General features: G+C 43.3%; 1 protein-coding gene across 1 annotated transcript in view; it reads left to right on the forward strand.

The window, feature by feature from the left end:
- Nucleotides 1-13,049, forward strand: part of csmd3b (CUB and Sushi multiple domains 3b) — a 3,002,015-nt gene that overhangs the window by 1,377,573 nt on the left and 1,611,393 nt on the right. The window contains exon 5 of the mRNA XM_070874966.1: nucleotides 8,322-8,529. Coding sequence (XP_070731067.1) covers nucleotides 8,322-8,529 — 208 coding nt within the window. The remainder of the gene's footprint in view (nucleotides 1-8,321; nucleotides 8,530-13,049) is intronic.

Below are 13,049 nucleotides of genomic sequence, written 5' to 3' on the forward strand. Positions count from 1 at the left end.
CCTCCAAACTATCTTTGCAAATTTGATTTGTCCAATCTGTATGAAGATTAAAGTCCCCATCGTTCAATATGACCTTTTGCATTTGTTTTTCTGATTTTGCCTCCCATCTTCCACTCTCCATGAACCTGAACTCATCCAGAACTCTGCTGCCCATATCCTAACTAATAACGAGTCGCATTCACTCATCACCCCTGTGCTCATTGACCTACATTAGCTCCCTGTCTACCAATGCCTCCATTTTAAAATTCTTATCTTTGTGTTCAAATCCCTCCTTAGCCATTGCCCATGGCCATGGCATTAGTTGTCTACATCTCAAGCTCCGTATTGTGTTGATACTCTATTTGTTTATTACAGCTCACAGTACCGGCATAAGGATCTTGTGGGAGCTATTCACAGTTATTGTATTTATTCTGATTCATGCCGGTTTAGGACACCATTTTGGGTTGTATAAAAGCACAGTTAAATTAAGTTGCATTTCTCCGAGATCAGTTTGTTAGTTAGTCACACGTACACAACATAATTTGGCGAAGAGGATGATTCAAATTAAATTCCTCCCCCCCCCGCCTTTCCACTCCACACCTGGGGACCCTCCAATTTCATGGCCGATATGGATAAAACGTTTTTCTACATACATCACGGCGAGTGGGTTAGACGACGACAACGTAACACCAGCTTGCCACCATGCAATACTTATCCACTGCCTCGGCACCGAAGAGCAATGCATCTTTCACCAAATCGAAGACACAGAGTCCTAAGGCTAGAGAACTATTTTGGGCCAAAGAAAAGTATCATGATGGAGAGATACCAAATCCGTCAAAGGAGGCAAGGGAACGGTGAACCAATCAAACAGTACATCATTACATTAACTGAACTGGCCGCTACTTGTAACTTTGGAGCATTTCCAGAGGAAATGATCAGGGATCAAAAGATTAAGAATACAATGATCCCCTGCATTCAGGAACGCTTGCTAATGGAGGATGATAAATTGACATTAGACAAAGCAACTAATTTGGCGATCCAAATCGAATCAGCACTTTCCGATTCAAAAGTGTTCAGATCCTCTGCTCCCTCTGTGCAGCAGACTGCAGCGACAGCCCATGTGCAAGGCATTCGTCCAAAGTGGAAATCACAGCAGAGACCCAGGGCTAGTAATAAGCCACCCACTATGGATCGCAGGCCTAATTTCCACTGCCTTAACTGTGGGGACAAATCACACTCAGCAAAGAATCCTAACTGCCCTGCACGTGGGAAGAAATGCTCTGCATGTGGTAAAATGAACTATTTTGCTAGTGTCTGTCGCTTATTGCACATATTCGACAGGTGGACAACCCGGATAGAGATGAACCCAGTATGGTTTACACCATTAATGACATTTCGTACATCATTTCAGGCAAATTCAAGTACTATGAAGTAAACAATGACGGCGGGCCCATTTGCCTCCTCATTGACCTTGGAGCCAAAGTCTCCATATTGAGCGAGGCTGTGTACAAAACCCACTTCACGCACTGTCAATGCAGCCCACAACTTCCACTCTACATGCTTACCCCGACTCCAAAATTGAGGTACTTGCGGTCATATCTATCTTAATGCAAGGAGTATCCGTAATAAAGTAGATGAATTAACTGTGCAAATAGATGTTAACAAATATGATGTGATTGGGATTACAGAGATGTGGCTCCAGGATGATCAGGGCTGGGAACTCAACATCCATGGCTATTCAACATTCAGGAAGGATAGAATAAAAGGAAAAGGAGGTGGGGTAGCATTGCAGGTTAAAGAGGAGATTAATGCAATAGTTAGGAAGGACATTAGCTTGGATGATGTGGAATCTATATGGGTAGAGCTGCAGAACACCAAAGGGCAAAAAACGTTAGTGAGAGTTGTGTACAGACCTCCAAACAGTAGTAGTGATGTTGGGGAGGGCATCAAACAGGAAATTAGGGGTGCATGCAATAAAGGTGCAGCAGTTATCATGGGTGACTTTAATATGCATATAGATTGGGTTAACCAAACTGGAAGCAATACGGTGGAGGAGGATTTCCTGGAGTGCATAAGGGATGGTTTTCTAGACCAATATGTCGAGGAACCAACTAGGGGGGAGGCCATCTTAGACTGGCTGTTGTGTAATGAGAGAGGATTAATTAGCAATCTCATTATGCGAGGCCCCTTGGGGAAGAGTGACCATAATATGGTGGAATTCTACATTAGGATGGAGAATGAAACAGTTAATTCAGAGACCATGGTCCAGAACTTAAAGAAGGCTAACTTTGAAGGTATGAGGCGTGAATTGGCTGGGATGGATTGGCGAATGATACTTAAGGGGTTGACAGTGGATGGGCAATGGCAGACATTTAGAGACCGCATGGATGAACTACAACAATTGTACATCCCTGTCTGACGTAAAAATAAAAAAGGGAAGGTGGCTCAACCATGGCTATCAATGGAAATCAGGGATAGTATTAAAGCCAAGGAAGTGGCATACAAATTGGCCAGAAATAGCAGTGAACCTGGGGACTGGGAGAAATTTAGAACTCAGCAGAGGAGAACAAAGGGTTTGATTCGGGCAAGAAAAATAGAGTATGAGAGGAAGCTTGCAGGGAACATTAAGACGGACTGCAAAAGTTTCTATAGATATGTAAAGAGAAAAAGGTTAGTAAAGACAAACGTAGGTCCCTGCAGTCAGAATCAGGGGAAGTCATAACGGGGAACAAAGAAATGGCAGACCAATTGAACAAGTACTTTGGTTCGGTATTTACTAAGGAGGACACAAAGAAACTTCCGGATATAAAAGAGGTCAGAGGGTCTAGTAAGAAGGAGGAACTGAGGGAAATCCTTATTAGTCGGGAAATTGTGTTGGGGAAATTGATGGGATTGAAGGCCGATAAATCCCCAGGGCCTGATGGACTGCATCCCAGAGTACTTAAGGAGGTGGCCTTGGAAATAGCGGATGCATTGACAGTCATTTTCCAACATTCCATTGACTCTGGATCAGTTCCTATCGCGTGGAGGGTAGCCAATGTAATCCCACTTTTTAAAAAAAGAGGGAGAGAGAAAACAGGAAATTATAGACCGGTCAGCCTGACATCAGTAGTGGGTAAAATGATGGAATCAATTATTAAGGATGTCATAGCAGCACATTTGGAAAGAGGTGACATGATAGGTCCAAGTCAGCATGGATTTGTGAAAGGGAAATCATGCTTGACAAATCTTCTGGAATTTTTTGAGGATGTTTCCAGTAGAGTGGACAAGGGAGAACCAGTTCATGTGCTATATTTGGACTTTCAGAAGGCTTTTGACAAGGTCCCACACAAGAGATTAATGTGCAAAGTTAAAGCACATGGGATTGGGGGTAGTGTGCTGACGTGGATTGAGAACTGGTTGTCAGACAGGAAGCAAAGAGTAGGAGTAAAGGGGTACTTTTCAGAATGGCAGCCAGTGACTAGTGGGGTACCGCAAGGTTCTATGCTGCAGCCCCAGCTGTTTACATTGTACATTAATGATTTAGACGAGGGGATTAAATGTAGTATCTCCAAATTTGCGGATGACACTAAGTTGGGTGGCAGTGTGAGCTGCGAGGAGGATGCTATGAGGCTGCAGAGTGACTTGGATAGGTTAGCTGAGTGGGCAAATGCATGGCAGATGAAGTATAATGTGGATAAATGTGAGGTTATCCACTTTGGTGGTAAAAACAGAGAGACAGACTATTATCTGAATGGTGACAAATTAGGAAAAGGGGAGGTGCAACGAGACTTGGGTGTCATGGTACATCAGTCATTGAAGGTTGGCATGCAGGTACAGCAGGCAGTTAAGAAAGCAAATGGCATGTTGGCCTTCATAGCGAGGGAATTTGAGTACAGGGGCAGGGAGGTGTTGCTACAGTTGTACAGGGCCTTGGTGAGGCCACACCTGGAGTATTGTGTACAGTTTTGGTCTCCTAACTTGAGGAAGGACATTCTTGCTATTGAGGGAGTGCAGCGAAGGTTCACCAGACTGATTCCCGGGATAGCGGGACTGACATATCAAGAAAGACTGGATCAACTGGGCTTGTATTCACTGGAGTTCAGAAGAATGAGAGGGGTTCTCATAGAAACGTTTAAAATTCTGACGGGTTTAGACAGGTTAGATGCAGGAAGAATGTTCCCAATGTTGGGGAAGTCTAGAACCAGGGGTCACAGTCCAAGGATAAGGGGTAAGCCATTTAGGACCGAGATGAGGAGAAACTTCTTCACCCAGAGAGTGGTGAACCTGTGGAATTCTCTACCACAGAAAGTTGTTGAGGCCAATTCACTAAATATATTCAAAAAGGAGTTCGATGTAGTCCTTACTACTAGGGGAAATCAAGGGGTATGGCGAGAAAGCAGGAATGGGGTACTGAAGTTGCATGTTCAGCCATGAACTCATTGAATGGCGGTGCAGGCTCGAAGGGCCGAATGGCCAACTCCTGCACCTATTTTCTATGTTTCTATGTTTCTATGATATACTACAAGGACATAACATTGGAGAACTTTTCCTTCCATGTCGTGAAGGGATGAAGCCTCATGTATGTTGACCTTTTTGACAAGCTTGGGTTCAAAGTTTACGATCCAACCGGCACACCTGTGTACACGGTGGACTTTGACAAGCAGTATCACTCAATCTTCACAAGGTTTGAAGTGACAACAAAATTCTACCATCGTCCCCGTGCTGACCCTTCTGTCAAATAGGTTATGCAGCGACTTCGCCGTCTCCCATTCGCGGTTCGCGACCAAGTATCCGCAGAATTAAAGCAACCAGAATCTCAGGGAATCATTGAGAGCATCGACTCCTCATCCTGGATCTCGAACTTAGTCATGCTTGGCGTAAAAATGGGAAGATCGGCCTGTGCATCGACCTGAATGAAGTCAACAAGGCCATCATCCCCGACAAGTACCCTCTTCCTACCATTGACGAACTGTCTTCAGAATTACACGGCTGAATAGTCTTCACGAAACTCGACATGCCCGGCAGTTAACTGCAAGTACCCCTAGTGGAAGACAGCAAACCGCTCAGGGCATTCACGACACATGCCCTACGGACTATCTTCTGCACCGTGCATTTCAGAAGATTGTCACTACTATGCTAGCAGGCATAGAGGGAGCCCTCAATCTGCTGGATGTTATCGTCATCCATGGACAGACAATGGAAGAACATGACCAGCGACTTCACGCAGTTATGGCTAGACTTGCTACACGTAACGTTATACTAAATGCCGATAAATGTACATTCACTGCTGGAGAAATAAACTTTCTGGGCTACAGGTCACAGCACAAGGTGTCAAGCCGACACTTGACAACATTGATGCAATCCAACGAATGCAGAAGGCTACCAATGTCAAAGAACTTTCATCATTCCTCAGCACTTGCAACTTCTATCTGAAGTTCGTCCCGCACTACGCGCACATTGTCGAACCACTTCACAAGTTGCTGCGCAAGGATGTCCCTTGGGAATGGTCAGATTCCCAGGCTCAGGTATTCACCACGCTTAAGGAGAAAATCACAACCACTCCTATCCTTGCGCACTTTGATCCAAATACCACTACGTACGTCACCGCCTTGGGTGCTGTGGTCTCGCAATGGATTGACGGCCTGGAATGCCCAGTCGCCTTCGCCTCTCGCACGTTCTCGTCTGCAGAACATAAATACTCAATGGGGAACGCTAAGCACTCGCTTGCATCTACGCATGTGAATGCTGGCACATCTACCTCTATGACAGGAAATTTACCCGATCATCACATGGGCATCCATCAGAAACCTTGTCTCCTGCGACAAATTCAAAATCAAATCACAGTGTGATGTTACACTCCAGCACGTGTGTCACTTCCTCCAGACTGAGTGGCCTAAGCAAATTTCGGAAGAGCTGAAAACATGCCACAGACTTGATGAATTTTCCATTTGGAACGATGGTTGCCTAGCTCGTGGTGATAGAGCAGTAATTCCCAAGTCGCTTCAACAGAGTGTTCTCTCATTGGCACATGATGGACACCCTGGCATTGTCCGCATGAAGCAGAGATGTTGGGATTCAGTATAGTGGCCTGGGATTAACACTCACATTGAGGGGTTCATCTCACGCTGCGATGCATGTAGTCTGAGCGAAAAAGCAACAAACATCCGACCAGCGCCAATGAAGCCTATTCCATGGCCACAAAGACCATGGCAATAACTTCAGTTGGATATCTTCGGTCCATTTGAAGCAGCTCCACAGCACCAACATTTTGTTGTTGTAGTACATGACCTGCATTCCAACAGTCTAGAAATCGCTACAACAAGTTCAGTGATTTCATCAACGATCATCACTATTCTGCAGCATATGTTCACAAAGGGGGGCCTCCCAGAGATCAGAATCACTGACAATGGACCACAGTTTCTGTCCGACCAGTTTGTCGATTTCCTCATACATCATGCTATTGAGCATCGCCTTGCTGCTCAATACAATCCTCAAAGCAACGGAGCTGTTGAGCGTTTTAACCGTGTCATCAAAGAGGGTTTGAAAGCCAAACTCACAGCAGGCCAAACATTCGACAAAGCGGTTCAAACCACTCTCCACACATACCGTTTGGCAAAGCACTTGCTAACGGGAAAGACACCCACTGAGCTCATGATTGGGTGGAATCTTCGCTGGCTACTGGACATTCTCAAACCCCCAGCCAAACCTAGCGTGAAGATAACCACACTTGCATCCCAGATTTCGGAATGGCACTGAAAAGCGAAGTCGTACACTGACACAAAACGACACACTCAAAAATCCCAACTGACGAATGGAGATTGGGTCAGAGTTAAGCGCTGAAACCGTAGTCATAAGCTCGCATCTTCACTTTCGCTTCCAAAACAGATCAGAGGAAAGTTCAGCCCTCACACCTATGAGCTCAATGATGGAACGCTCAGAGACTGCTTCCAATTCACAGGCCAACAGACAAGCAGGATAGGACAGAGGCACCGTTCTGTTTCCCAACTGAAAACCTGCAAGCTCCAAGCCGATTTCAGCGTATCAGACCACGACCTGGCTATCTCAAGGACTTTGTCTGTACATAGACTGTGGTTTTAAAAAGGGGGGAAATATGTTGTGTCCATACTCCATTTTTTTGTTACAGCTCACAGTACAGGCATTAGGACCGTGCAGGAGCTATTCAAAGTTGCTGTATTCATTCTGGTTCATGCCGGTTTGGGACACCATTTTGGGTTGTATAAAAGCACAATTAAGTTAAGTTACATTTCCCTGGCTCAGTTTGTCAGTTATTCACGCATACACAATACTCTGGAATTCCCTCCCTAAACCTCTCCAGCTCTCTCTCCTCCTTTAAGACACTTCAAAAAACCTACCTCTTTCATCACGCTTTTGGTCATTTGTACTTAAGTCTCTTTCTTTGGCTCAGGTTCAATTTCTTTGTCTGATTACACTCCTGTGAACTGATTTGAGATGTCTTACTCCATTAAAAGCACTATATAAATGCATCATCATCATCATAGGCAGTCCCTCGGAATCGAGGAAGACTTGCTTCCACCCTTAACCTGAGTTCTTAGGTGGCTGTACAGTCCAATACGAGAATACAGTCTCTCTCACAGGTGGGGCAGATAGCCATTGAGGGAAGGGGTGGGTGGGACTGGTTTGCCGCATGCTCTTTCCGTTACCTGCGCTTAATTTCTGCACGCTCTCAGCTACGAGACTCAAGGTGCTCAGCGTCCTCCCGGATGTGCTTCCTCCACTTAGGGCAGTCTTTGGCCAGGGTCTCCCAGGTGTCAGTGGGGATGTTGTACTTTATCAGGGAGACTTTGAGGTTGTCCTTGTAATGTTTCCGCTGCCCACCTTTGGCTCGTTTGCTGTGAAGGAGTTCCAAGTAGAGCGCTTGCTTTGGGAGTCTCGTGTCTGGCATGCGAACTATGTGGCTTGCCCAGCGGGATCAAGTGTGGTCAGTGCCTCGATGCTGGGAATGTTGGCCTGGTCGAGGACACTAGTGTTGGTGCGTCTGTCCTCCCAGGAGATTTGTAGGATCTTGCGGAGAAGTCGTTGGTGGTATTTCACCAGCAACATGAGGTGTCTACTGTACATGGTCCATGTTTCTGAGCTATACAGGAGGACAGATATTACTACAGACCTGTAGACCATGAGCTTTGTGGCAGTTTTGAGGGCCTGGTCTTCAAACATTCTTTTCCTCAGGCGGCCGAAGGCTGCACTGGTGCACTGGAGGCAGTGTTGGATCTCGTTGTCAATGCCTGCTCTTGTTGATAGGAGGCTCCCGAGATATAAATGCATGTTGTTGTTGTATGACAGAACTATAAAGTAACAAATTATTTTCTTTTCCCAACCAGCTGAAGATGGATGTGGTGGAACCCTTCAAGGATCCAGTGGCATTATTTCCAGTCCGAACTTCCCTGGCGAGTATTATAATAATGCAGACTGCACCTGGACTATTGCTGCAGAGCTTGGCGATACCATCTCACTGATTTTTACAGATTTTCAGCTCGAAGAAAAGTATGATTACTTAGAAATTGAAGGGTCAGAGCCCCCATCGATATGGTAAGTAAATAACTTTTCTGGTTCCAAAAAAAATGGCTTTTAAAATAAAGTCCCCATTCTTCTGACTGTTGTTTGTATATGTTTGAATATAGAGATTTTGAAGGGAAGAATTGAAGTAATTTGTAACTTCTGCACTTATTGATTTTGATGTTCTCTGGAATTAACCAGATTTTTCTATGGCTCAGAAAAGAGAACTTAGTTTATCCCAGATAGTAGTGCGTTGGTGGACTGCAAAATAATAGTTAATCAGTAACAACAGAACAATTACTTCGATTGACATAGTAAATCACAGATGTAACATTTGAACCAGGTATTTATTTGACTTGCCATGTTAATTTGCTGGTACCTGATTAACTGATGTATATCAGCACAATTATTGTCGAAGTACATGCCTTTAGTTGACATCTCTTCAGTACTGATGAATAGAAAGCATTCTTATTATGCACAGTTGTGCTGGTTCATTGGTAATGATCTACTCCTGTATTTTATCAACAGTATGTATGCACTAACAACTATTATAAAAGCTGACTTTGTTGTGATTGTGAGTGATATAATATAGAGAAGACACATGATCCAAGTCTTTAATCCTTAGACCTCAAGTTCTCCAAGGAATCTCCACCCTCCAGGTTGGCCATTTAAAAAAAAAATGTTTTCAGCTAACAAAGTGCTGAGACAAACCATACCACAGCACTAAAACTGCTCAGATGCCAGGAGTAGTTTGATTATTTAAATATTAACTTCACTTAACTAAAATATAAAGCTTTTCATAAATTTGAATACAATAAAACTTTTACCCAAGCTATTTTGACACCATTTCCTTTTTCTCCTATATTCTCTTTATTGCACTCTTATTTTAACTTTTATACTTGCTGGCACTTTAGGGAAGCCACCTATATGTAAATTAAACTGTGTACATAACTGGAGGACATGATTGCAAGTGGTCAATCCTTTAAGTAAATCTCAGATTGTTTTGCTCTCAAAAGTATAGGAAGTAGAGACCCCAAGAATATTTGGTAGAACAGATATTTTGTTAAGAATAGAATGATGGTTACGTAAGTTCAGACCTGGACGATCAGATGTTCTGCAGAACATCATGCCTCTAGGCCTTTTGAGACCCTTAGACTGTCTACTGTGGAATGCAGTTGATCAGAATTAGTAATCTTGGATTGATATCTGGATTTAATTACTTTAGGAGATCAAAAATAAACTTCACAGAATGTTATTTCCTTGGAAGTTGTACATCCAGTGGTTAGATGAATTGAAGCATTTTGGAAGACGTGTGCTTGATGCACTATGACACTTGTTTGTATTACATATTTTCTTATGTTGCAATATGGCCTTATTGCACCATCTAGATTGTTTGACTAGTGTACTAAACTTGAGATTTTTGAAACGTAAAGATCGAATAACGTTCCAACATCTCTGCCAAAGCCCCCTCTACCCTTTCCCTTCAAATTGTTTTTCAAACAACTTGTTCTTGAGTCTCATGCTTCCAGCGTATTGCTTTGTGATTCTGGAAAAATAATATTGCTTCAGCATGAAGGAAATATAAAGATCTATATATCGTATTCAAGATGGTATTTTTGCAAAGTAAACAGCTGTCTGTGAGATGCCTCATGGCAGTGCAAACAATTTATCTAAATCACGAGTCTTGAGAGAATGCAGTTAATTTATTTTTTAAGTTTAAGAAACCAAGTAATGTAAAAAAAAAATTCTGCAGCTAAGTTATTAAATTTATACTGAAACTGGTATGAGTTTAAAAAAAAAATCAATGATTGAGTGGGCTAGTGGATTTGTGCCTCACTGCTCTTTGGATGTCTGTGTTAGCATGAGGTCCTTTACCACAGTTCTCAATGTAGTAATTTTCAAATTTAGCTGCTCCTCCTAAGGGTGGAGACAAGTAGGGACAAGTTGTTTCTCTGAGATATGAAAATCAGAAAGTGACTCAATTCTTGCATACAGCCTAGCAGCTAGTTTCATAACTGCACAAAATAGCTGGCAAGACAGTTGTTTGGAAGACTTCCTGGTCAAGTAACAGCAACAACTTTCATTTACATTGGGCTTTGATGTGAAATAAACATCTCAGTAAGGAGAAAATAAAACCAATGTTGAGCCAAAGAAGGAGAGATAATCAAAAGCGTGGTCGAAGAGGGGTTTTAAGGTGAGTCTTGAAGGAGGAGAGGTAGCTGGAGGGGATTAGGGAGGTAATTCCAGAACATGGAGCTGAGATACTGCCACTAATAGTAGGGTAAAGAGACGGGGATGCACAAGAAACCAGAGTCAAAGAAACAGCTAGTTTGGGATGAGAGTTAAAACAATGGATGTGATAAGAGATAGGGAGGTGTGGGGCCAAGGAGGGATTTAAACAGAATGATGAGAACTTTAAATTTGAGGTGCTGGCTGGCAGGAAGCCAAGGTATGTAAGAAAAGGCAAGGGCAATGGGTGAGTGGAATTTGGTGTAGAATAGAATATCAACAGAAGAGTTTTGGTTGAGAAGATATTTAGGGAGAGTGGAGAATAAAAAGTCAGCCAGAAAAGCATTGAAATAATTGAGTTTGGATGTGACAAAGGTATGTATGAGAGTTATAGTGACCGATGGGAAGAGGTTGGTTTTTTTAGAGGGAAAAGTAAGGGATCAATATGATGGAGAAAGCACGGAATAAAGAATGCTATAAGATTGGAGAAAAAAAACTTTTAATATGTTAAAAATAGAAATAGAAATGTTCTAACATGTCACCCAATTCTCTACCTCTGCTTTGTCAAAGTCAGCTTTCAGAATATCTTTCTTTCTAGGTGATGTAAAATATGCAAGACCACTTTATAGTCAAGAGGTTCTATGATGTACTTTACTCATGCTAAAAAAAGCTGTGTTGAGAATAGGGTCTGGACTTGCCATGCTCACTTTTAGTTGGGCCAATATCTGCGGTGAAAGGGGATGGGAGGGGGGCGGTGACTACTGCTAGCCTCTGAGATGCTCTCCAAACCCCAGGCTCAGGGTCTTTTTAATGTGGGATGGGGGATCTCTGGCTGCTGCTAGGGAGTCTTTCCTATCTGGGGAGAAAGAAATTCTGTGGCAGGCTTCAGGCACTCCCAGTGGGAGGAAACAGTGGTCAGCAAGCTGCATGATCAATTTCTTCAAACCTTTCGCATTTTATGAATAGGGCCTGTGTAAAGCAGTGCTCTGATAATGTTTGATCTTCTTCAGTTTTTTCTTCCTGAGAGGTGCCCTTTATCAATCTTTAAGAATTGGACACTGAGGCCGAATGCAAGAATCCTGCACCCAGCATTCTAAGAGTACAAATGGCAAGAAACTTACATAACGATGTTTCCTCCGGTATTCCGGTGAAGTTGCGGCAGAGAAACAGGAGCAGCTCCATGGAAATTCTCAGCAAGTGTGTCAAAGTCTACTTTGACTACTAAGATTTAAAAGAGTATCGCCAGCAATTTCAGTGGGAGTTTCCGAATCTTGTGTGGTAACTTTGGCAGAAGATCAGCAAAAGCCCCAAAGAAAGGCATGAGTGACAATTTATTCTTTTTCTCCGGGTTTCTGCCGATTTTGTGCTGAAAGTTCTGGCAGGAAATTGAGAAAATCCTGAGGGAAATCTACCCCGAAGTTGCATGCGCCAAAGTTGAGTTACAAAAAGTTAGCTGAATTGTTTCTGCTGGACTTTTAAAATACATAGGGTTAATTTCAACCATAAAATACAGGTGGGTTGGGGTCGGGTGGGATGTTAACATTTTTAAAATGTCAAACCTGAGCCCAACCTGCACTCTTCTGGTTTTAATGGAGGCATAAGAACATAAGAAATAGGAGCAGGAGTCGGCCATACGGCCCCTCGAGCCTGCTCCGCCATTTAATACGATCATGGCTGATCCGATCATGGACTCAGGTCCGCTGCCGGCTCCCCATAACCCCTTATTCCCTTATCAGTTAAGAAACTGTCTACCTCTGACTTAAATTTATTCAATGACCCAGCTTCCACAGTTCTCTGAGGTAGCGAATTCCACAGATTCACAACCCCCTGAGAGAAGAAATTCCTCCTCATCTCAGTTTTAAATGGGCGACCCCTGATTCTAAGATAATGCCCTCTAGTTCTAGTCTCCCCTATCAGTGGAAACATCTTCTTTGCATCCACCTTGTCAAGTCCACTCATAATCTTAAGTGTTTCGATAAGATCACCCCTCATTCTTCTGAATTCCAGTGAGTAGAGATCCAACCGACTCAACCTTTCCACATAAGTCAACCCCCTCATCTCCGGAATCAACCTAGTGAACCTTCTCTGAACTGCCTCCAAAGCAAGTATATCCTTTCTTAAATATGGAAACCAAAACTGCACGCAGTATTCCAGGTGTGGCCTCACCAATACCTTGTATAACTGTAGCAAGACTTCCTTGCTTTTATACTCCATCCCCTTTGCAATAAAAGCCAAGATTTGATTGGCCTTCCTGATCACTTGCTGTATCTGCATACCTACTGTTATGTATTTAATCCCTTGTAGCCTGCATTATACCTGTCCAC

The sequence above is a fragment of the Pristiophorus japonicus genome, chromosome 1 (genome assembly GCF_044704955.1).
Source record: "Pristiophorus japonicus isolate sPriJap1 chromosome 1, sPriJap1.hap1, whole genome shotgun sequence".
NCBI lineage: Eukaryota > Metazoa > Chordata > Chondrichthyes > Pristiophoridae > Pristiophorus > Pristiophorus japonicus.